The sequence below is a fragment of the Equus caballus genome, chromosome 22 (assembly GCF_041296265.1).
Source record: "Equus caballus isolate H_3958 breed thoroughbred chromosome 22, TB-T2T, whole genome shotgun sequence".
NCBI classification, from domain to species: Eukaryota; Metazoa; Chordata; class Mammalia; order Perissodactyla; family Equidae; genus Equus; species Equus caballus.
In genome coordinates, this window is record NC_091705.1 from 21871478 (window position 1) to 21893153 (window position 21676).

General features: G+C 43.7%; 1 protein-coding gene across 4 annotated transcripts; it reads left to right on the forward strand.

Moving 5' to 3' along the window:
- The first annotated feature begins 261 nt into the window (after positions 1–261).
- Positions 262–21656, forward strand: LOC100067519 (signal-regulatory protein beta-1). 4 transcript variants are annotated; one of them, XM_005604527.3, is made up of 6 exons: positions 262–444; positions 8529–8882; positions 10584–10904; positions 11494–11826; positions 17358–17466; positions 20664–21656. In XM_005604527.3, exons 1-5 carry the CDS (start codon positions 273–275, stop codon positions 17462–17464), a joined length of 1287 nt encoding a protein of 428 aa, XP_005604584.2. In that variant the 5' UTR covers positions 262–272; the 3' UTR covers positions 17465–17466; positions 20664–21656. The 4 variants fall into 4 exon arrangements, with proteins under 4 accessions (XP_005604584.2, XP_014590562.2, XP_005604585.2 ...); XM_014735076.3 differs by lacking the exon at positions 10584–10904; XM_005604528.4 differs by lacking the exon at positions 17358–17466 and having other exon boundaries at positions 20664–20949.
- The last annotated feature ends 20 nt before the right edge of the window (positions 21657–21676 follow it).

Consider the following 21676-nt stretch of genomic DNA (forward strand, 5'->3'; position numbering starts at 1 on the left):
AGATAAATGCCTGGGAGTGTAATTGCTGGGTCAGATAACCCACTTCCTCTCCTGAAAGAAGTCAGGAAATGATTCCTTTTGTTGACGGGGAGGAAGCATTATTTCTGCTAGGCCTGTCCACATCTCTCAGTAAACTTAAGATGAGTAACTCCTCAGTTGTAACCACCTTCTCTGCCTGACTCCTATTTTACAACCTAGAAGCAGGAACTGTCTGGAATCTAGAAGCAGACTGCTATCACAGCCATGTCACCCCACCATAGGCACTTCATCTTATGTCATGGGATGTGGGGCTTCCTTCCCCTCCACAGAGCACAGAGGTCAGTGTTCTCCCCAGCACACACTTGGACAGAGCAGCTCCTCAGGCCTCCAGGATGCCCGTCCCTGCCTCCTTGCCCCATCCACCTCCTCCTTGCCTGCTGCTGACTCTGCTGCTGGGACTCACAGGTGAGCACTCCTTGGGGTAGAATCCCCTCCCTCTGCCCCTGGACTTTTAGGGCCTCCAGGTAAACACGGGTACACCACCCAGAGCTACCACGGAAGGCCCAGGACTGGGCATAGTCTGAGAGCAGGAAATCAGGGATCTGAGTGTGTTTTCTCTGTGGATCCATCACCTGCAGCTGGTTACCAGAGGCGTCAAAATAGATGATGCTTCAAACAGCAGCAAGGAGAACTTTGTGCATATTAACTTGCCTAATCCTCACAAAAACGCTGTGCGATAGCTGAGACTTTATCACTGATTTGTAGGTGGGGAAACTGAGGCAGAGAGAGTAACTTGCCCAATATCACTTGCATGAGGCCGTGAAGCAGCTGGGATTTGATTCCAGGCCGACCAGCTCCAGACTTCATTCCTTTAACCACGTTATACTGCTCAGCTTCTCAGAGGAGCATAATTGTAGAAAAACCAGAAAGCACAGAGAAGCAAACAGAAGAATAGCCATCAGCATCCTGGCACTGAGCGGTCAGCAGAGTCCAGTTCTGCTGTGTGCGCTCACAGACCTGTGTTAGTGATGCCTGGGGTGGTTCCAGTGTGCCAAATTTATTACTGATTTCTTAATATGTATTATAATTTAATTTAATTCTGAAAACAACCTTGTATACTAGCACTAGGCCATGCTTTCATATCTATTTGTGAATGCATGTATTGTGTGTGTGTGTGTACAGGTGTGTGTGAGGAAGTGTACACACACAGACTCACATGAGATTTTTGAAATCATTTTTGAAATGATTTTCTTCAAATCATTTTCAATCTACCTGAAATGCACACTGAACAGATGTTTAAATGTTTTTGTCTCTCAGCTGACATCCCTCCTTCTTCTCTAAATTTACACCCTACCCTCCTCAAACTCTTAAGAGAAGCAAACTTCTCTCTTTCATGCATTACTATCTTGGAGTCCTTCTTCCATGTTGGACAAAGGTGAAGTGAAGAGAAGGGGATAAAACATACAGAGACTCCTGCCTATATGATCTGTATCTATAATTATATCCATATCTGTGTCCATATCTATATCATCTAATGTCAGCTGAAGCCCCCATACCTCAGGATCTAATGAGTAATAACTTTAATTTCTTGAACATTCCCCGTGTCCATACACTGTTGGAAATACCACCAGCTGTTATCTCACATGATCATCATATCCAAGGTAGATTCTCTTGTCCCCTCTACCTTACAGGTGAGAAAACGGGAGCACAGAGAGTTTCACTCAATGGCCAATGGAGGAGCCATGATTTGAACTCAGGCAGTTGAGTCTAGAGCTCATGGGTTTAACCATTACCCCACCTCCATCCCGTGAGATTTCTGCAGCTGCTGCCACTGGCTGTGGGGAAGGAGGGTGTGGGGAAGCAGGTTTGGGGTTTTCTTCTCCTGGCTCCACTGCTTCCTGCATATGCACAATTTGCTCTTGTTTCTCATAAAGTCATCTACACGGGAAACTCAATTTCTGACAGAATTTCCATAAAGGTCACCCATTTAAAATCACCTTCAGGGTCTCAGGGAGGTGTCATACTGGGTAATTCACACATCATACAAACATTTATTGTATACCTACTATGTGCCAGGAGCTGCTATAGGAACTTGGGGTGTAGTGGAGAAAGAAAGAAACAAAGTAATTGCCCTCATGGAGCTTATATCCTAGTGGGGAAATGCTAACAAAGAATAGACATAATAAATAAGTAAAGAATATAGTGTATTAGAAAGTGATGTGTTAAGGAAAGAATTAAATTATTACTAGATAAAGAATTGGGAGAATCTGTAGGTTGGGGTGTATTTTAAATGGAGTAGTCTTGGTGGGCATCACCAAGAAGAGGAATTTAAGCAAAGAAAAAAGTAAGGGACAGACGTGAGCCATGTGGTGATCTGGGGGACGAGCCTTCCTGACAGGGAACAGCATGTGCAAAGGCTCTGAGAGTAAGATCTTCCTGTTGTGTTCAAGGATTTGGGCTTTTGCTCTGAGTGACATGGCTGTAATTGCAAAGTTTTGAAGAGAGAAGTGACGTGATCTGACATGAGTTTTAAATTATTCTAGCATTTGTTTGAAAATAGACTAAACAGGACATAAAGCAACTAGAACATTTAAGAGGTCATTGCCTTCATGCAAACAAGAAAAAGTGGCTTTCAATAGGACAGTAGCTAGTAGGGATAGGGGAAAGAGGCCAGATTTTGGATGTATGCTGGAGTCGAGGCAATACAATTTCCTGATGTGCAGAATTGGGGGTGGAAGAGAAAGACTCCAAGGGTTTGGGCCCTGAGCATCTGGAAGAATAAAGGTGCCTCAGCTGGGACACACAGGGCTGTGGGGAAATTCAGGAGCTCAGTTTGGGACATGTTAACTGTAGATGTTTACTTCTATCCAAGGAATATATCCAGTAGGCGGTTGACATACAAGTCCAGAGTTCAGAGAAAAGCCTGGGCCAAAGATGTAAATATGAGAATTATAGATACACAGATGACAGATGGATCTTGACCTCATCCGTATTCTGTCTCATCTCCTCCATTCCCTCCATTTCTCCCTCCAGGATTCATCCGTATTTCTTCCCATTTTTGCCTTAGCTTCCAATCTTCTTCTCTAAACTTAAAAACCCAAACCACCTGATGTTCTGGGCACACCAAAGGACCTGTCTCTAGTAGCGCGTGCCCTCCTGAGGAGGCAGGTTTGGGTACAAACAGTGCTAAGTGGGTGGGTTTCACCAGCTCACACTCTGCAAAGGTGAACCATAAATTTCTTCTGAGGAGAAGCTAAGAAGTAGAAAAGAACAAAGGATTCATTTGTGGTGCCACAAAAGCCTGCACCTCTGATTTATGTCCCTGCCATGAGAACCCCTTCCTGATTTTTAAGACACTTCAAATAAGAAGGAATGTTTTTGTATTTCTCTATGTGTCCATGAACTGATTAGTCACCGAGGCAGTGAAATCGAGGTGGGAATTCTTGCACCTGCAGTTCAGTGATTGGCCCAAAGGTGACTTGTGTCTCTTCAACTCACAACTCATTGTCCAAACACAGTCAACCACCCACAATTCTTTTCAAAGCACAAGTTTGAAGTCTGCTGTTTCCTTGCTTGCTCCCATGGTTCTATCTTCCCATTCAAGCGCCAGTTTCTCAAATCCATCAGTCTTTGGAATCAACATTTTCTCTTTTTCCTCGAGCCATTTAGTTCAATTCAGAGGCTCTACATGAATCACCAATTTGTGTTAGTACATATTTTTGATTGTGATAAAATACACATAACATAAAATTTACCATTTTTAAGGATACAATTCCATATCAAGTACATTCACGATGTTGTGAAACAATCACCACCAGACATTTCCAGAGCTCTGTCAGCATCTTGAGCAGAAACTATTTCCATTAAACAGTAAGTCCCTTTTCCTCCTTCCCTCCAGCCCCTGGTAACTTCTGTTCTACTTTTTGTATCTATGCATATGCCTATGCCAGGTACTTCACATGAATGGAATCATGTATTTGTTCTTTTGTATGTGGTTTATTTCACTTAGCATAATATTTTCAAGGTCCATCCATGTTATAGGATGTATCAAAATATCATTGCTTTTTAGGGCTGAATAGCATTCTATTGCATGTGTGTGTGTGTGTGTGTGTGTGTGTGTGTGTGTATACTGCATTTTGGTTATCTTCATCTCTTGATGGAAATTTTGGTTGTTTCTACTACGTTTTGGCTATTGTGAATAATGCTGCTTGAACATGTGTCTGAGTCCCAGCTTTTAATATTTTGGGGGTATATACTAAGAGTGGAATTGTTGTGATCCTATGGTAAATTCTATGTTTAACTTTTTAAGAAACTGCTGCTGTTTTCCTCAGCGATCACACCATTTTATACTCCTACCAACAATGCACAAGAGTTGCAATTTCTCCATATTTTTGCCAACATTTATTTTCTGTTTTTTATTTTGTTTTTGATAATAGCCATCCTAAGAGACGTGAGGGAGTATCTTATAATGGTTTTGGTTTGCATCTTTCTAATGACTAGTGATGTTGAGCATCTTTTCTGGTGCTTACTGACCATTTGGATATCTTTCCTGGAGAAATGTCTTTTCAAGTCCTTTGTCCATTTTTTAATTGGGCTGTTATTGGTTGGTTATTTTGCTGTGCAATTGTTAGAGTTCTTTTTTTCAATATATTCTAGATATTAATCCCTTATGAGATATATGCTTTCCAAATATCTTCTCCACTCTGTGAGTTTGTCTTTTCACTCTCTTGATAGTATCCTCTGAGATATATATATCTTTTTTTAATATATTCTAGATATTTAGATTTAATATAGAGTTCTATATTCTATATTCTAATAGCATAAATAAATAAAAGGCATTCAAAATGGAAAGGAAGAAGTAAAACTATCTCTGTTTGCACATGACATGATTTTATACGTAGCAGCTCTAAAGATTAGACACAGAAACACACACATTATTAAAGCTAATAAATGAATTCAGCAAATTTGCAGGATACAAAATCAACACACAAAACTCAGTGGCATTTCTATATACTAGTGATAAACAGCCTAATATAGAAATCAGGCAAACAATTCCATTTACAATAGCATCAAAAAGTATAAAATACTTAAGAGTAAATTTAACCATGGAAATGAAAGACTTGGACATTGAAAAGTATAAGACATTGAAAGAAATTGAAGAAGTCATAAATAAACGGAAAAACTTCTCATGTTCATGGGTTGGAAGCCTTCATATTGTTAAGATGAGTGTTGAATACTACTTAAAGCAATCTACAGATTCAATACAATCCCTGTCAAAATTCCAATGGCAGAAATATTTTTTGAGGAAATGGAAAGACACTTTCTAAAATTCATATGAAATTTCAAGAGACCCCAAATAATCAATCTTGAAAAAGAAGAACACAGTTAAGGGACTCACACTTCCTGATTTGAAAACTTCCTACAAGGCTACAATAATCAAAATAGTTTGGTATGACATTAGAACAGATATATTTATAGACACCAATGGACTAGAATAAGAGAGATTTGAAATATATCCTCATATATATGGTCAAGTGATTCTCAACAAGGATGCCAAGATCATTCCATGGGGAAAGGATAATCTTTTCAACAAAGGACACTGGGAAACCTGGATATCCATATTCAAAAGAATGAAGTTGGACCTTTACACCGTATAGACAAATGAACTCAAAATGGCTAGAGGCCTACATGTAAGAGCTAAAACAATAAAATTCTGAGAAAAAACCATAGGTGAAACTCTTCATGACTTTGGAATTAGCAATGATTTTTTGGATATGACACCAAAAGTATAGGCAACAACGGAAAACATATGTAAATTGGACTTCCTCAAAATTAAAAACTTTTCTGCATCAGAGGATACTATCAAGAGAGTGAAAAGACAACTCACAGAGTGGAGAAGATTTTTGGAAAGCATACATCTCATAAGGGATTAATATCTAGAATATATTAAAAAAAGAACTCTAACAATTGAACATAAATAATATGAACAAAAGTCTAATTGCTTTTGCTGTAACGTCCAGTATTGTGTTGAATAGAAGTGGTGAAAGTGGGAATCCATGTCTTATTCTTGATCTTGGGGGGAAAACTTTCAGACTTTCTCCACTGAATATGATATTAGCTGTGTGTTTCTTAGATATGATTTTATCATTGTGAGGAAATTTCCATCTATCCCTAATTTACTGATTGTTTTTATCATGAAAAATGCTGACTTTTGTCAAATGCTTTTATTTTATCAAATTAGATGATCATGTGTCTGTTTTTCTCATCTTTCTAATAATGTAGTACATTACATTCTTTGATTTTCATATATTGAACCATTCTTACATTCCAGGAATAAATCCCACTTGGTCATGGTACATAATTATTTTCACATGTTGTTGAATTTTTTTTGCAAATATTTTGTTTTGGATTTGTTGCATCAGTATTTGTAAGAGATATGTGTATGTAGTTTTATCGTAGTACCTTTGTCTGGCTTTGGTCTCAGGATAATGCTCGCCTGAGAATGAGTCTCAGAATAACTCTAAATAAGTTAGGAATTCTTCCTTCCTCTTTAAATTTTTTTTGAAAGAGTCTGAGGAAGATTAGTGTTAGTTCTTCTCTAAATGTTGGTAGAAGCCACGTGGTCCTGGGCCTTTCTTTGTTGGGAGGTTTGATGATTGAATCAATCTCCTTCCTAGTTGTGGATCTATTCAGATTTCCTATTTCTTCATGATTTGGTCTTGGTAAGTTGTGTTTTTCTAGGAATTTGTTCATTTTATCTAGATTATCTAATTTATTGGTGTACCATTGTTCACAGTATTCTTTTATGATCGCTTTCATTTCTGTAAGATCATTAGTAATATCCTTCTTTTGTTTCTCATTTTAGTTATTTGGATCTTCTCTCTTTTTTTCTTAATCAGTCTAGATAAAGTTTTTTCAGCTGTCGTGATCTTTTGGAGGAACCACTCTTGGTTTTATTAATTTTCTCTTGTTTTTATTCATATTTTATTCATCTCTGCACTAATCATTATTATTTCCTTCCTTTTACTAGCTCTGAGTTTATTTTGCTCTCCTTTTTCTAATTTCTTAAGTTATATAGTTAAGTTATTGATTTACGATCTTTCTCTCTTTAAACGTATGCATTTACAGCTATCAATTTCCCTCTAGCACTGCTTTCAATGCATCTCATAAGTTTGGGCATGTCGTGTTTTTGTTTTCATATTTCCTGGGGTATTCTCTAATGTCCCTTGTGATTTCTTCTTTGGCTATGGATTTTTTAAGAGTGTGTTGTTTGATTACCTTGTGTTTGTGAGTATTCCGTCCCTCCTTCTCTTAGTGATTTCTAGTTTTATTTTACTGTTTCACCAGGGAACTGCTTGAATAGCCCTTTTTTTAGATTCCAATACGTTGCCTTGTCGTTCAATCTGTGTCAAGGCCATATACATAGGTTTTTGTTGTGGAAACTGGTTTCTGAAACGGTCAGAAGAGATCTATGTGGTAGACACAATAATGGCCCCTCAAAATGGTCAATTTCCTAATACCTAGAAAATGTGAATATTTTGCTTTATATCACAAAGGAGATTTTGCACGAGTGATTAAGACTCTTGATATGGTGAGATTATTCCTAGATTGTCAATGTGGGCCCAATTTGATCACAAGGGTCCTTATAAGAAGGAGGCAGGAAAGTTAAAGGTAGAGGAAAACAAGTGACAACAGAAGGAAGAGCTTGGAATGATAAGAAGATGGGAACCATGAGGAAAGGAGTGTGGGCAGCCTCTAGAATTTGGGAAGGCCAGGAAGAGAGCTTCCAGAAGAAATGCAGCTCGGCTGACGCCTTGATGTTAGCCCAGAAACACCAGTTGTGGACTTCTGACCTCCAGAATTATATAATAAATTTCTGTTGTTTTAAACCACTAAGTTTTTGGTAATTTGTTACAGCAAGATTAGGAAAATAATATAACAAAATTATGCTATGGATAAAAAAATCCCAGGAACTTGAAACAATGTTTTAAATCTTATTTAAACTACAAGTTTATTATGTTTTGTGAGCTCTGCTCATCACTGTCTCTCAAGTATCCAGGCTGATGGAGAAGAGCCCATCATGAACATGTGGATCTCTGCATATGAGGGAATTGATGCACAGAGGATCTTGCAGATAAATGCATATCCCACAAAATTCCTTCTTCACTTCTACATGCAACTCACTGGTCTAAAAAAGTCTCATGGTCCCACTCAATGCAAAGGTCAGGAAATGCAACACATCGTCTGGCCAGAATGTGGACAGCCAGAAATATCTGGTGAAGCATGAAACCCCCAGAGAGGGCTCAGGCACGCAAAGCAGCTCTCTGCCACATCATTTATCCTCACTGTGCCTCAGTTTCCTCACCTGTACTAGGATCTCACATTACAGGCTTGTTGTGAGGGTTGCATGAAATGATGCATGCAGTGTGCAGAGCTCTAGGCCAGCTCATGACGTGCACTCAGTCAGTGAAAGCTGTTATTGACAAATAATTGAGAAAACCTACAGGATCACATAAGGATGGATAAATAATGGATTTGTTTCCCTCCAGGAGCGGCAGGTGAGGAGCTTCAGGTGATTCAGCCTGAGAAGTCAGTGTCCTTCACAGCTGGAGAGACGGCCACTCTGCGCTGCACCATGACCTCCCTGTACCCCGTGGGGCCTGTCCTGTGGTTCAGGGGGACAGGGCTAGACTGGGAATTAATCTACAATTTCAAAGGAGGCCACTTCCCCCAAGTAACAAATGTTTCAGACAACACAGAGAGAAACAACATGGACTTTTCCATCCATATCAGTAGCATGACCCCAGCAGACACTGGTACCTACTACTGCGTGAAGTTCCGGAAAGGGAGCCCTGATGATGTGGAAGTTAAGTCCGGACCAGGCACCCAGCTCAGCGTGAGTGGTGAGTACAGCGTGGGCCTCCTTTGTCCCCTGGTGTGTGACAGCAAGTCAATGATAATACCCTCCATTCTTTGAGCAACAACAAGAATCACATGTGGCAGTGAGTGCTTATACTCATGATCTGATTTCACCCCCTTCTATAGATCAGGGAAGTTGAGGCCTACAGAGGTCATGCTTGTTTCTCAAGGCCCCACGGCTGTTAAATGAGGGGAAGTCTGGAACCACCATCTGCCTGGCTCCACAGCCCCTGCCTCTTCCAATCCCATCCAGCCCTTTGGAGTCAGGGACGAGGGAACTGAAAGTCTGAGTAACTTGCCTGGTCACAAGGCCAGACTTCACTCTGCCTGCAGAGAGTGCCCCTCAATTTGGCTGAGTCTCCCTTTACTCAGCATTTACTGAGCACCTACTGTGTGTCAGGCTCTGCTCTGGGTGCTGTGGAAGCCACAGTGGACACAACAGGCAAAGGATCTTCTCCCTGGAAGCTCACATTCTCTTCCCTCCCTGTGAGGGAAATCCATGCAGGGCAGGAAGGGGAGGGGAGAACGTGTGTTTCTTCATTTCATCTTCAAAACATCAAACTGAGAAGAATCCATGAGAGCCACAGACTCTCTGTTTACTCTGACAGCCCGGCTGGAGGAGATGCACAGGTTGGGTGTTTGCTTTGTGTCTGTCCAGAAAACCCTTAGGTGATTCAGGGATGGAATCACACAGCCACCGAAGGCTCAGGGCTGAGCCGGGTCATCTCAGAATGTCCCTCACCCAGCGAAGAGGTTCCTCACGTGAATGACTTAGGGTTTCCCCGTTGAGGCAGCAAAGATGCTCATTTAGGGTTTTCTGCCAGAGGCCCAGGATTCTGAATCCTGAAATGTCAGTGCACAATGGACATTTAGACCCATCCATGCCAAACTTCCATGTATACACGTGGAACCTGAGGCCAGGAGATGACAGGTGCCTTGCCCACAGTCACATGGCCAGGCAGTGAGGGGATCTTTCCAGAACCCAGATCTGATTCCAGGCAGGCTCCTTCCTACCCTGGCATTGGACATTCTTTCCTAGAAGAACTTGGCCCACAGCAATTGCTGAACAAAAACTTGTTACAGCAAACCACTGAACAGGGAGCCAGCATTTCTCCTTTTTGGCGGTTTCCTAAAGGTTCAGAATGCCCCTCATTCAGACCCTGAGGCCCCAGGTGATTGAGAAACCTTGCCTCATCGTCAGGCACATCATCCCCAAGCAGGCATTCCATATCAGCACCTAGAGCTGGCATTGTTTCCACAGCTGCATAAAATCCATCGTATGGAGACAGCATCCTTCATTTTACAATCTTCTGTCCATGGATATAAGCTGTTCCCAACTTTGGGATATTAAACCAGTGCTGCACCACTCTACTGAAGAAGGAGATGCCCACTGGAAGTGGCACTGCTAGGTCACTGGGTGTGTGTATTTCAATTTGTGTGGATGTTGCCAAATTTCTCACCTAGACGCGGTAGCAACTGAGTCTCCCCACAGCACTGCCCCTTACTCAGAGTTCACCTCTGGAACCTGTGCATCCTCTTCCATAAGACGAGGATAATGACCCACCCTCCCAGCACCATTAGAAGGAGTAAAACTAATATATGTGAAATTTCTTAACAGTGTTACCCACTTATGATCAGTGATGTAATCACATCATGTTTATTGTTTATAAATGCTCCTTTTGTAGCCAAACCCTCTCCCCCCGTGGTATCAGGCCTCACGGCGAGGGCCCTGCCCGAGCAGACAGTGAGCTTCACCTGCGAGTCCCATGGCTTCTCCCCCAGAAACATCACCCTGAAATGGTTCAAAAATGGCAATGAGCTCCCAGCCTCCCAGACCAACGTGGACCCAGAGGGAGACAGCGTGTCCTACAGCGTCTCCAGCACAGCCCAGGTGCTGCTGGCCCCGGGGGATGTTCGCTCCCAGGTCATCTGCGAGGTGGCCCACGTCACCCTGAAGGGGGTCCCTCCTCTTCGTGGGACGGCCAACTTGTCTGAGACCATCCGAGGTAGACGCCTCTCACCCCCAGCCCAAGCCCGCACCTGCCCCCAAGCCCCCAAGCCAGCTCCTCCCCCTGCTGTTTCCTCCAGGCCTGAATTGCCTGGAACCCAATTCCTGACAGTCCTTCCCAATCACCAGGCTCCTGGATGTGCTGGTCATTCACTCCTGTTTTAGTGGTGGCTGCCAAGTGAACACCTACTATGTGCCAAGCTCTGTGCTAGGTAGTGTCATCTACTTAGCAATAGCAGCTCCAGTCACTGAGCACCTACTCTAAGCCTAGTCCCTGTCTGCTTGGTGATTTCATTTACTTTGCTACAATTATTATGCTCCCAGTGTATGCCAAGGGCTGTGCTTGTTGATTTCACTTATTATGACCCTAATAGGAGCTACCAGTCCCTGAGCACCTACTGTGTGCCTGGCCCTGTGCTCATGATTTCATTCATATGCAAAGATAGCCTCAGTGTTTGAGCACCTGCTGCATGCCTGGCACTGTCCTGGGTGAGTCCCATCTGTGGTGGTGGGAGCTAAGCTATGGAGCCCTCCTCTGTGATCTGTCTGTTCCATAAGGTCAGAGCTTCTGCCCTGTGCTGTTTCAGTTCCGCCCACCTTGGAGGTTTCCCAGCACCCCATGGCAGGGAACCTGGTGAACATGGTCACCTGCCAGGCGAACAAGTTCTACCCCCGGCACCTAAAGCTGACCTGGTTGGAGAACAGAAACATGTCCCGACAAGAAACAGCCTCAACCCTCATAGAGAACAAGGATGGGACCTTTATTCAGATGAGCTGGCTCCTGATGAACTCATCTGACCACAAGGACGATGTGGTGCTCACCTGCCAGGTGGAGCATGATGGGCAGCCGGCGGTCACCAAACACCTTACTCTGGAGGCCTCTGCCCACCAGAAGGTGCAGGACACAGGTGGAACCACTGGTAAGGCCTCCACTCCAACTGACCTGGTGCTTTCTAAATTTTACCTTTTTTTAAATGTTAAAAGTAGCAATTAATGCTTATTATAGGATAATGTAGAAGTCTATAAATATAAAGTAGAATTTAGAAGTGAGCTCTCCTCCACCAAATCCCACCCTCCAAGAGTCAGCACTAGTAAGAGTGGTGCATATCTTTACAGATGTTTGGACATAAATGCACATTAAAGGAAGAAGAAGGGAGGGAGGGAGCTCACTTGTTCACAGCATCCTGCCTCTTACTTTCTTCACCTGACTATGATTACGTCACCATCCATGTCAGCCCACCTCCCACCTCCTTGCTCTTTCTAACCTCCGCCAGTCTCTATTCCATACTAGACTTTTCCATCCACATCAGTAATGTCACCCCAGCAGATGCCTACACCTACTACTCTGTGAAATTCTGGAAACGGAGCCCTGAGTACAAGGGGTTTGAGTCTGGACCAGACATGCAGGTGATCCTGAAGGATCACACACAGGCCTCCTTTGTCCCCTGACTTCTGACAATGGACCAAAAATAATCACAACCGTTCACAGCACATTTACTATATGCAATTCCAGTTCACCTGTGATCTCCTTTCCTGCTTCAACCACCCTGTGAGTCTGGAGTTTTACAGATGAGACTCGGGGAGCAATGGCGGGATGTTGTTGAAGACATCTTGCCATTAGACCAGGTGATTGGGCTAAACTAGTCGGGCAAATCTGAGTCCCCAAGGACAGGGACCACAAGCATGTACAAGGAATATGTGCTAATTAAAGATACCTTCCCCCTCAGCTGGACATTGTCTCAAGGACCTACAGAGTCCCCTTTTCTATGAACAAAATATGTGTTGTTTCTCTCTCATGTAACATCAGAGGGAGTTGAGTCAGGTTTCTAAGAATCTTTACTCCAGAAGTCCTTTCAAAGGCCAACGTTCCTTCCATCTGCCAATTGTGTTGCCTCATCTGATGGGACAACCCTGGGACACCAACTGTCCATGTCCCTGCCTGCTGGAAGAGGAAATATAGGAAAATGAAGACAATCTTCCTCAAAACAAAAGACTACCGAAGTTGCATAATTGTGTCCACTAATATCCTAGTCATGTATGTGCATCCAAATGCAACTGGAGTCCACTATTTTGTGGTCATTTGACCACACATTGGTTTTTCTACAAAGCCAATGCTATTACACACATAATAAAAATAACGATAATTCCTTCATATGGCCTAAAATGGAGTATATGTTCACATTTTCCCAAATTTCTTTTATAGGTGTTTTTTTGCACCAAAATTGCTTTTAACTCATCTGTAAATGTTTGGTACAATATTCCTGTGAAACCATCAGGGTCTCAAGAATTCTTTTTCATTTGTTTTAAATTATGAACTCAGTTTCCTTAATAGATTAGGGCTATTCAAATTATTCATGTCATATTGGGTGAATTGTGGTTGGTTGTGTTTTTTGAGGAATTTGGTCCATTTTCTCTAGGTTGTCAAGGATGCCTGTAGGGTTGTTCACAATCTCCCTGTATTATCCTTCTGATGTCTGCAGGGTCCGTAGTGATGTCCCCTTATCCATTCTGGATATCTGAAATGTGTCATTTCTCCTTTTTTCATCGTTAGTCTTGCTAGAAGTTTCTTCAATTTTATTGCTCTATTCAAGGAATCTGCTTTTTTATTGACCTTTTCAAACAAATGGGATTTTCTCTATTACTTCTCTGTTTTCAGTTTCATTGATTTTTCTCCTTTTTTCTTTACTATTTCCTTCCTTCTGCTGTGTGTATATTTTACTCCTCCTTTTCTCATTTCTTGAGGCAGGAATGTGATGACTGATTTTACACTTCTCCTTTGTCTAGTGCCATCCTGGTCTCCTCCTCTGGCGGGCAGTCCGGAGTGTGGAATCTAGACCCCCAGCCACTGTGTTTCCCCTCCAGTCCTCAAGTGCCAGCCAATCTGCTTCCTCGTGCTCTTTCAGAGGCCCTCTGTGCTTGTACCTCATGTTTCTAGGGGTCGGAGTTGTACTAAATGAGGAGAGCAGGGAGAGACAGGTCTATGCCATCCTGTCTGGACCAGCCTGGGTTTGCTCCTTTGTCTCCATCTCCCACTGAGGCTCTGACCAGGGTTGTTAGTTCTGGGTGCTCTCAGTGTGCGTGACTAAGCATGTACACTAGTTTACCAAGGCCGGAAATGGTTTTGGGTTGTCATGATTGTCAGGCTGGAGCAAAGTGCCAGATGCATATGTGACCCTGCTGCAGCGGGATGCCCAGCCTGCCCTGGCGTCTGAGGGCTTCAGCCACTGCAGTCCTGGGTCCAATGGGTCTGGTGTTAGGATGCATATTTTTGTGTTCATTTCCATGGTGTTGGGGTGTTTTACAATATTTCTAGCTTAATAGACCTCTCTTCTCTAGGTATAGCATAACCCAGATATGTTCATGGAGTTTGGGTGAGTCGGTTTTGACAATGGGAGAAGGGTTCTGAGAACTCTAAGCTCTTCAGTTCTCTTTTTCTTTCAGAACCTTAAATTTCCCTCTTCTCTTTTTCCTTTTTCCCATCACTACTCAATTGCCAAACAACACTTCTTCCTTCTCTTATGGCTTTTCAACCAAGAAGTTATGCACTTTAAATTGAGCCTATTCAGGGCCGCCCCGTACTGAGTGGTTAAGTTTGTGCACTCCACTTTGACAGCCCAGGGTTGGGATCCCGGGTGCGGACATAGCACCTCTCATTAGGCCTTGTTGAGGCAGTGTCCCACATGCCACAACTAGAAGGACCCACAACTAAAAATATACAACTATGTACTGGGGGGACTTGGGGAGAAAAAAGCAGGGAAAACAATTGAGCCTATTCTTTCAGCAACATCTATTTGTTCTTTTAAAATACCACAGCCTCCTTGGTTAGGTTCTTATTGCCACCATAAAGAATTGCCACTCTTTTAGTTATTTAAAACAACACAAATTTATGACCTTACGGTTCTAGAGGTCAGGGGTCTACAATGGGCTCAGGGCTGTGCTCCTTCTGGAGGCTCCAGGGGAAAATCCGTGTCCTTGCCTTTTCCAGCTCCTAGAGGCTGCCCACCTTCCTCGGTAAGGGCCCCCCTCACTCTGACCTCTGACTCTGTCTTCACATCTCCTTCTCCGACTCTCCTGCCTCCCTCTTTCTCTTATGACGATCTTTGCGATCACACTTGCTCCACTCAGATAACCCAAGATGGTGTCCCCATCTCGAGATCCTTAATCACCAAGACTATGCCTTTTACCATGTAAGTAACAGATTCACAGATTCTGAGGAGTCTGTGCCAACTTTTTTCAATCGGGTGGACTTGAAACTCCTTCCTGTGATCTGTGCTCTGCTCTGCAGGACACTTTTCCAACTTTTCAAATTTAGGGTGGATTTACTCTTGGTGGTGGGATTTCCAAATAACTCTCAGGCTCCTTTGCTAGCAGCCCTGTCGTTTTTCCTGGTGGCTGGGTGAGGCTGAGATGACAGCCTAGTGACCAATTGTGCACGGGGGTTTGGTGATTCTTCTCTTTTGACTCACAGTTATTTTGAAGTTTTAGCATTTTCTCTTCAACTAATACTGAGAGCCAGTTTTGTGTAGAATTTAACTTCCCCTTTTTGTTCTTTCTTCTGGTTTGGAGACGCCGTTTTTGGAAACAAGGAGCTGTGCTGCTCTTTGTCCTCAGTGCCCGGAGCTCAACTGAAGATTCCTGAGTGCTTTGTCCCATATGACCCTGTCCCACATCTCAGGGTCCATGCTTCCCCATTAGGGCCCAATTCTGGCAGAGCAGGCCACTGAAGCTGAGAATTCAACCTCCTCTGCAGCTCTGCTAATGTAATGATGTCCTAGGCCCATCCTCACTTCTTCTGCCCTCTGGCTCTAGGAGATAAGACTCTAGGAGATAAGGCTGCCAGGTAGTCCTCTGGCCCTCAGACTTGACCTTCAACTTGTGATTAATTGCTCTTACTTTTCATTATCTTTCTCCGAAGGATTGATGCCCCAGCAACAGCCATCCAACTCCACAGTGCTTATAATTACAATTTTTCAGCTCAATTTCAAATGCCTGATGCCAAGGTATTCCCTTCCTCTGGTTACACCTTCCCAGTTCAACACTGGTGAAGTATGAACATTTGCACCACGAGGGGAGGCCAGGGCCTAACCTGTCTCCACTTCCCACCAGTGCTGGGGTCCTCTTGGCCAGCCAGATGATGAGTTATCCAGTTCCATATTTGCATTTAGAGTTTGCTTTCCAGAGCACTCCCAGAGGAACTCCCTTAGGTCAGTACTCTGGGAAGCAGACTCTGAAATAGATATAAGAATGTAGAAGCTTATTGTGGAGTGCTGCCAGGATCAACATGCCTGTGGGAGTGAAGGAGCGGGACTGGGAAAGGGAGCTGTTCACCTTCAAAGCAGGCACAACAAAGGCTGGGCTGCTATCACAGAGCTGTAGAGTCAGGTGGCCTTTCAGCGCTGTTCTCAAAAGAGGGGAGAGGGCTGAGCCTCTATACTCCAGTTCAGCCAGTCCTTTGATGGGAGCTGCCCTCCAGAAGGAGGTGCAAACCTGGGCAATGCAGCTCTCTTCACCTGAGAGAAAATCCCAGAGAGCCGGTCAGTAAGCACTGTCATCCTGCAACAGCCAAAGGAGCAAAAAGGGTGAAGTCTCCTCTCCTTCCTTTAGGAGAATTTTATTTATAAAAATTTATTTTAATATATTTATTTATTTAATTTCAAAAGCAAAGCTGCTCATAGTAAATACAAAGAACCCAAAAGTGTGCTTCCCCAGATACAATTTTCTGGGTCCAACAGAAAGATTTCACCTGCCATCTTTGCTGGGATCAAAGAGGGCTGGATGGTATTGGAAGACCCTCCCCAGTGTGAGACCCCATTTTCTAGACTCACCTGGGTGTTCTCCAGCCAGGCCTCATGAGGTCAGCTCACCCTGAGGGCTCCCTCAGCTCCTGAGAACTTGGGACCACCCAGCCTCACCCCTGGTACAAACGAGGGCAGCCTTGTAGCTCTCTCACCCACCGTGAAACCTGTCCTCACTCCACTTGCATGCTGTGTGGACATTCATTCCTATGGCCGTAAGAGACTGAACTTGTCTTGGTCCAAATGGCAAAGTCTCTGGGTCATTCTACAGGACAACAATGATGAATTTCTCTGGGTTTGAATCCCTCTAATATCGTGACCCTCCCTAAACTCTCTGAGCCTCAGTTTCCTCATCAGAATGAGGATAATAGTACCTGTTCCATAGATGTACGAGGATCAAGTACACACTTACAGGTCACTGAGGACACATTCTCTGCCCTTCCCTCAAGCCTTCCTGGCAGCCTGAGAAGGAGGTTGGTGAGAGTGAGGAACCTCTGAACCCTGATTTCTGCCTCGAGCCTGAGCACAGGGCAGGACGCAGGTTCAAAAGCTTCAGAATGCTGATGGCCCAGCTAGCCTCAGATGTTGTCAGTGGAGACCTGGGAATGACTCCTGTGTGGCCCCTCTAATGGCTCCCCCTGTTGCTTGATTTCCAGGCCAAGAGCTGTCCACTGCACCTCTGGTTGTCCTCCTCCTAGGCACAAAGGTGCTGCTGGCCATCGGGGTCTCTACCATCTATGTCCACAGGAAGCGGAGGGCCTGACTGTAAGTTGTGGGGCAGGGAGGGCAGGACAAGGCCTATTCCATAAAGGGCAAGGTAAATAAACGGCTCAGCCCACAGGTCACACACGGTCAGGGCCCACATGGAGTTAAGAGACAGTGATACTCCTCCCTCAACACTCAGGAGTATCATGGGTCCCTCTAAGAGGTTCTCAATCCCAGGAACCATGTGGGGTCCTGCAGGGGGTCGGCTGGATCAAGAGTTTTCAAAGGGTGTCCCCAGAGTCCTAGGGGTTCTGTGGAGGAAGTGGGCAGAAGGGGGCCAAATGAGGGGCACCTGCGTGGGTGGCTCCCTTGGAGACCATCTCTAGATTATTAGAACACTGTGGCTCCATGGGGCAAAAGGACTCCACATTTTAGAACAAGGCTGAGAAGTCTCGGATCTGCTGCTCTGAGGGCTGTTCCCACTCTGACCCTCTGAGTGACAGAGTGGCAGGGCTGGGGAAGGGGACCAGGTCTTGGGAAGGAAGGCTGAGGCGGCAGGATCCTATCTCAGGGGCTGTCTGTCTTCTCATAACAGGTGTCCCAGGAGACACCAGGGACAAAGGAGGCACGCAGGGAACATTTTTTGAATGCTGAGCAGATAATTCAATGAGCACATGTTTCCCACAGCTCCAACCTTCCTTTCCTGCTACCTGCCGGCCTCAGTCTCTGCTGCTTCCCTTCCTTCCTGAAGTGCCCAGCCTATGAGAAGGGACTGACTAGAACCTTCCACGACTCTGCTCCAAATGCCTCCCCTCCCTGGAGACCTGCCTGCTCACATGCTCCTCCTGCTCCTTCTTATAGTCCTTCATGTCTCCAGAGCTGGGTCCTGAGACCCATGGTCCTGAGCCAGAGCCATGGGTACTAGCTCTGGGGACTCTATCTCCCTAGAATATAAGAAACAAGTCAAACCCACACATATCAAGATGTCTCTCATCCATTGCCTTGAGTCTCGGCCATGAATTACACACTCATGTCCATGCTCTCAAGAGTTATTCTGTCTTCTGCATTCCTGCCTACCTTCGACTCCCCAGCCTTGTTGAGGTTCTCTATTGCCTCCTGAGTACAAATGAACCCCCATCCTGATTTTAAGAGGAAAATGTATTCTCTTTCCTCTTTGCCCAAATATCCTACTCCTCAAACCCAGAAAGAAGTTTCCCCTTCTCTCTGTGGTGAAAACATTAATGCTATCGTCTTGCATCCTTCACAACCCTGTTGCTCATGGTACACATGCTGTCAGTCCAAACAGCTTGGAGACATCTTTGATTTCTCTTTCTTTTATATCCCATACTCAATTCTACCTTCGACATGTTTATATCTAGTGATGAAATGGCAAATGTTTAACCATTGAGTCTCCAAAAGAGAAAGAAAAGCCTGATTTGTAGCGTTTGATCATTTCTGTGGTGTAAACCCTCCCAGGATGGCCAATTTCAAGCTGCCAACAGTTTACCAACCAGTTTGCAAAATTCCTGAAAATATAACTATCGGCTCTTTTGAGCCTGTCCAGGCCTTCCCCTGCACGCCACTGAGTTATATCCATAATCTGCACACTTCTCGCCCACCACTGCTCCCTGGTCCCAGCCTCCATCATCTCTTCCTGCACCATCGCTATGTCTCTAACTGGCTTTCATGTTTCAACCACAGAGAGTCTTTGGAAACGTAAGTCAGATCCTGTCACTCCTCTGCTTCTCCCCCAACATACCTGCAGAGTTCACTCTCTCCCTTCTTTCAAGCCTCGGCTCAAATGTCACTCCATTAAAGGCACCTTCCGTAAACCACCCTATATAGAATATCAATTCCTCTCTCTCATCTGGCATTCCAATTCCTCTTGACCTGATTGATTTTGTTCCTTAGCACTTGCTACCATCTGACATACTAAACACGGGCAGTGCTCACTTTGCATGGGAGTGCAGGACCGTAAAAATGACCCTGCAAACTGAAACCATGGAAAGTGACCTCAATACTCAATGGAATTAATAATGATTGTGCTATGACCTTTAACGTTTCTTCCAAATATTAGAAACTCTCTTACTGTCAGTTTTAAATATAGAGGGAAATTAAAAAATAGAAAAACTAATATTTGTTTATATACTGTCATTTGAAACATGAGAAATATTGAGAATTAAAGGGTTTTGTTAATTTGTTTAAACTTTTCAAGAGCAGTTTGAACAGTGTTTGCCTTCTTGTTGTGTAATTTACGATACAGAGCGAGCATCTTTTCTGCGCCTTGGTGACATCATCACACTCCTTTCTAAGTTTCCATCAGCTTCCAATATTTCATCCCTTGTGCCCTCACTGTTGTGAAATCTTTACAAAGTTCCTTTAATTTGAAGTATTTGCTGGTTTCAGTGCCTCTGGGACATTTTCACCCTTTTTCTCACCACCACTTTCCTCATTTATGTGGTAAGTTTGCCTTCACTGAATTCCTCTGGCTGCACACCTAGAATCTTTCTAACAGCATCAGTGTCAACATCCCCACGGCCAGCTGTTTCTTCTATAACTCCGCTTACCTTCTATTTGAATTTCACTTCCAGCATTATCACTTTTCATGTCTCCATTGCATTTTCATCTCTCTTGCCCACTTTCTTTTACAATAATTCGTTTTTGTAAAACGTCATTTGGAGTCATCACGTGGTGACAAGGAGGTAACACAACTACTCGCTTTGCAGCCTGTACATAAACTGAGTAACAGTCGTAATAATGAATCACTAGAATGGGAGGAAGTCATGTGATTGGTTACTGATCCTGATAAGCATCTGTTTGTTACACAGTGATTTGTGGACTGAAGAACAGCTGGCAGCAAGTCTGTACTTATGCAATTGCTCACCATAAATATATTGTGGTAAATGGAATTTGAACCGTGTGTTGGGGACTCATTGTTTAACTGAGGTTATGGTAACTGAAATTCATGCTTATCAGCACCAGGCAAAGTGAGATCTGCCTGGGTGTGTGTCTCTTCCCCAACAGCATGTCAGTCCTAACAGAAAAGGGGCTACCTGTGTCCTCAGCAGCCTCAGTGTTGACTGCCACACAGTAGATCCTCACATTTTTTTTTTAGATAAATTAATGACTACTTCACTGAGGACACTAGTTTCTACTAGATGTTGGGTTTCAAAATAAAATTTGTCTTCATTCAACCACCTGATTCTTGTCTTCTGAAGTCCTTTTGTTAAAGACTACTCTTCTTTGTGTTTCTAAAGTGCCATCAAACATTCAACATTGAGGCCGGCCCCGTGGCTTAGCAGCTCAGTTCGCGCACTCCACTTCGGCAGCCTGGGGTTTCACCTGTCCAGATCCTGGATGTGGACCTAGCACCGCTCATCAAGCCGTGCTGAGGAAGCATCCCACATAGCAGAACTAGAAGGACCTACAACTGGAATATACGACTATGTCCTGGCGGACTTTGGGGAGAAGATGAAGAAGAAAAGAAGATTGGCAACAGATGTTAGCCCAGGACCAGTCTTTAAAAAAAAAACAAAAAGTCAACATCCTCTAGAAAATAAGGATGTGCCAAAAAAAAAAAAAAAAAACTTCATTGATTGGAGTATGTCAAAAGGGTGCAGAACCAACTGAAAAAGCTCCCAGAGGCCAAAGCTGGAATAATTTGAGCAAGAAAATAAAATTGCATTCTTGTATTGTCTGAATGTTTGTGTCCCCCTGAAATTCATGTGTTAGAACCCTAAGGCCCAATGTGATGATGTTAGAAGATGAGGCTTTTGGAAGGGGATTAGGCCATGAGAGCTCCATCCTCATCAATGGAATTAGTGCTCTTATAAAAGAGACGCCCCCTAGCCCTGCCCCCAAGAGATTCCTAACTCTTTCCACCATGTGAGCATACAATGAGAAATCTGTGACCGGAAGAGGGCCCCACCCAACCATGCTGGCACCCTGCTCTCAGACTTCCAGCCCCCCGAACTGTGAGAAATAAATTTCTGTTGTTTATAGCCATCCAGACTATGGTATTTTGTTATTGCAGCCCCAGCTAAGACAAAATCTAAATAAACTGTGGACTTTGGTTAATAATAATGTGTTAATATAGGTTCATTAGTTGAAATAAATGTACCACACTAATATAAGATGTTAATAACAGGGGAAACTGTGCACAGCAGTGCATGGAACTCTCTGTATTATCATCTCAGTTTTTATGTAAATCTAAAATTGTTAAAAAGAATAAATCTATTTTAAAAATTCAACATCTTTTGCTCAACTGGAT

Coding starts and splice junctions, on each gene's coding strand:
- LOC100067519 (XM_005604527.3), top strand. CDS start 273: ATGTCATGGGATGTGGGGCTTCCTTCCCCTCCACAGAGCACAGAGGTC. Junction 445..8,528: donor TCTGCTGCTGGGACTCACAG/GTGAGCACTCCT, acceptor GTTTCCCTCCAG/GAGCGGCAGGTGAGGAGCTT. Junction 8,883..10,583: donor CACCCAGCTCAGCGTGAGTG/GTGAGTACAGCG, acceptor CTCCTTTTGTAG/CCAAACCCTCTCCCCCCGTG.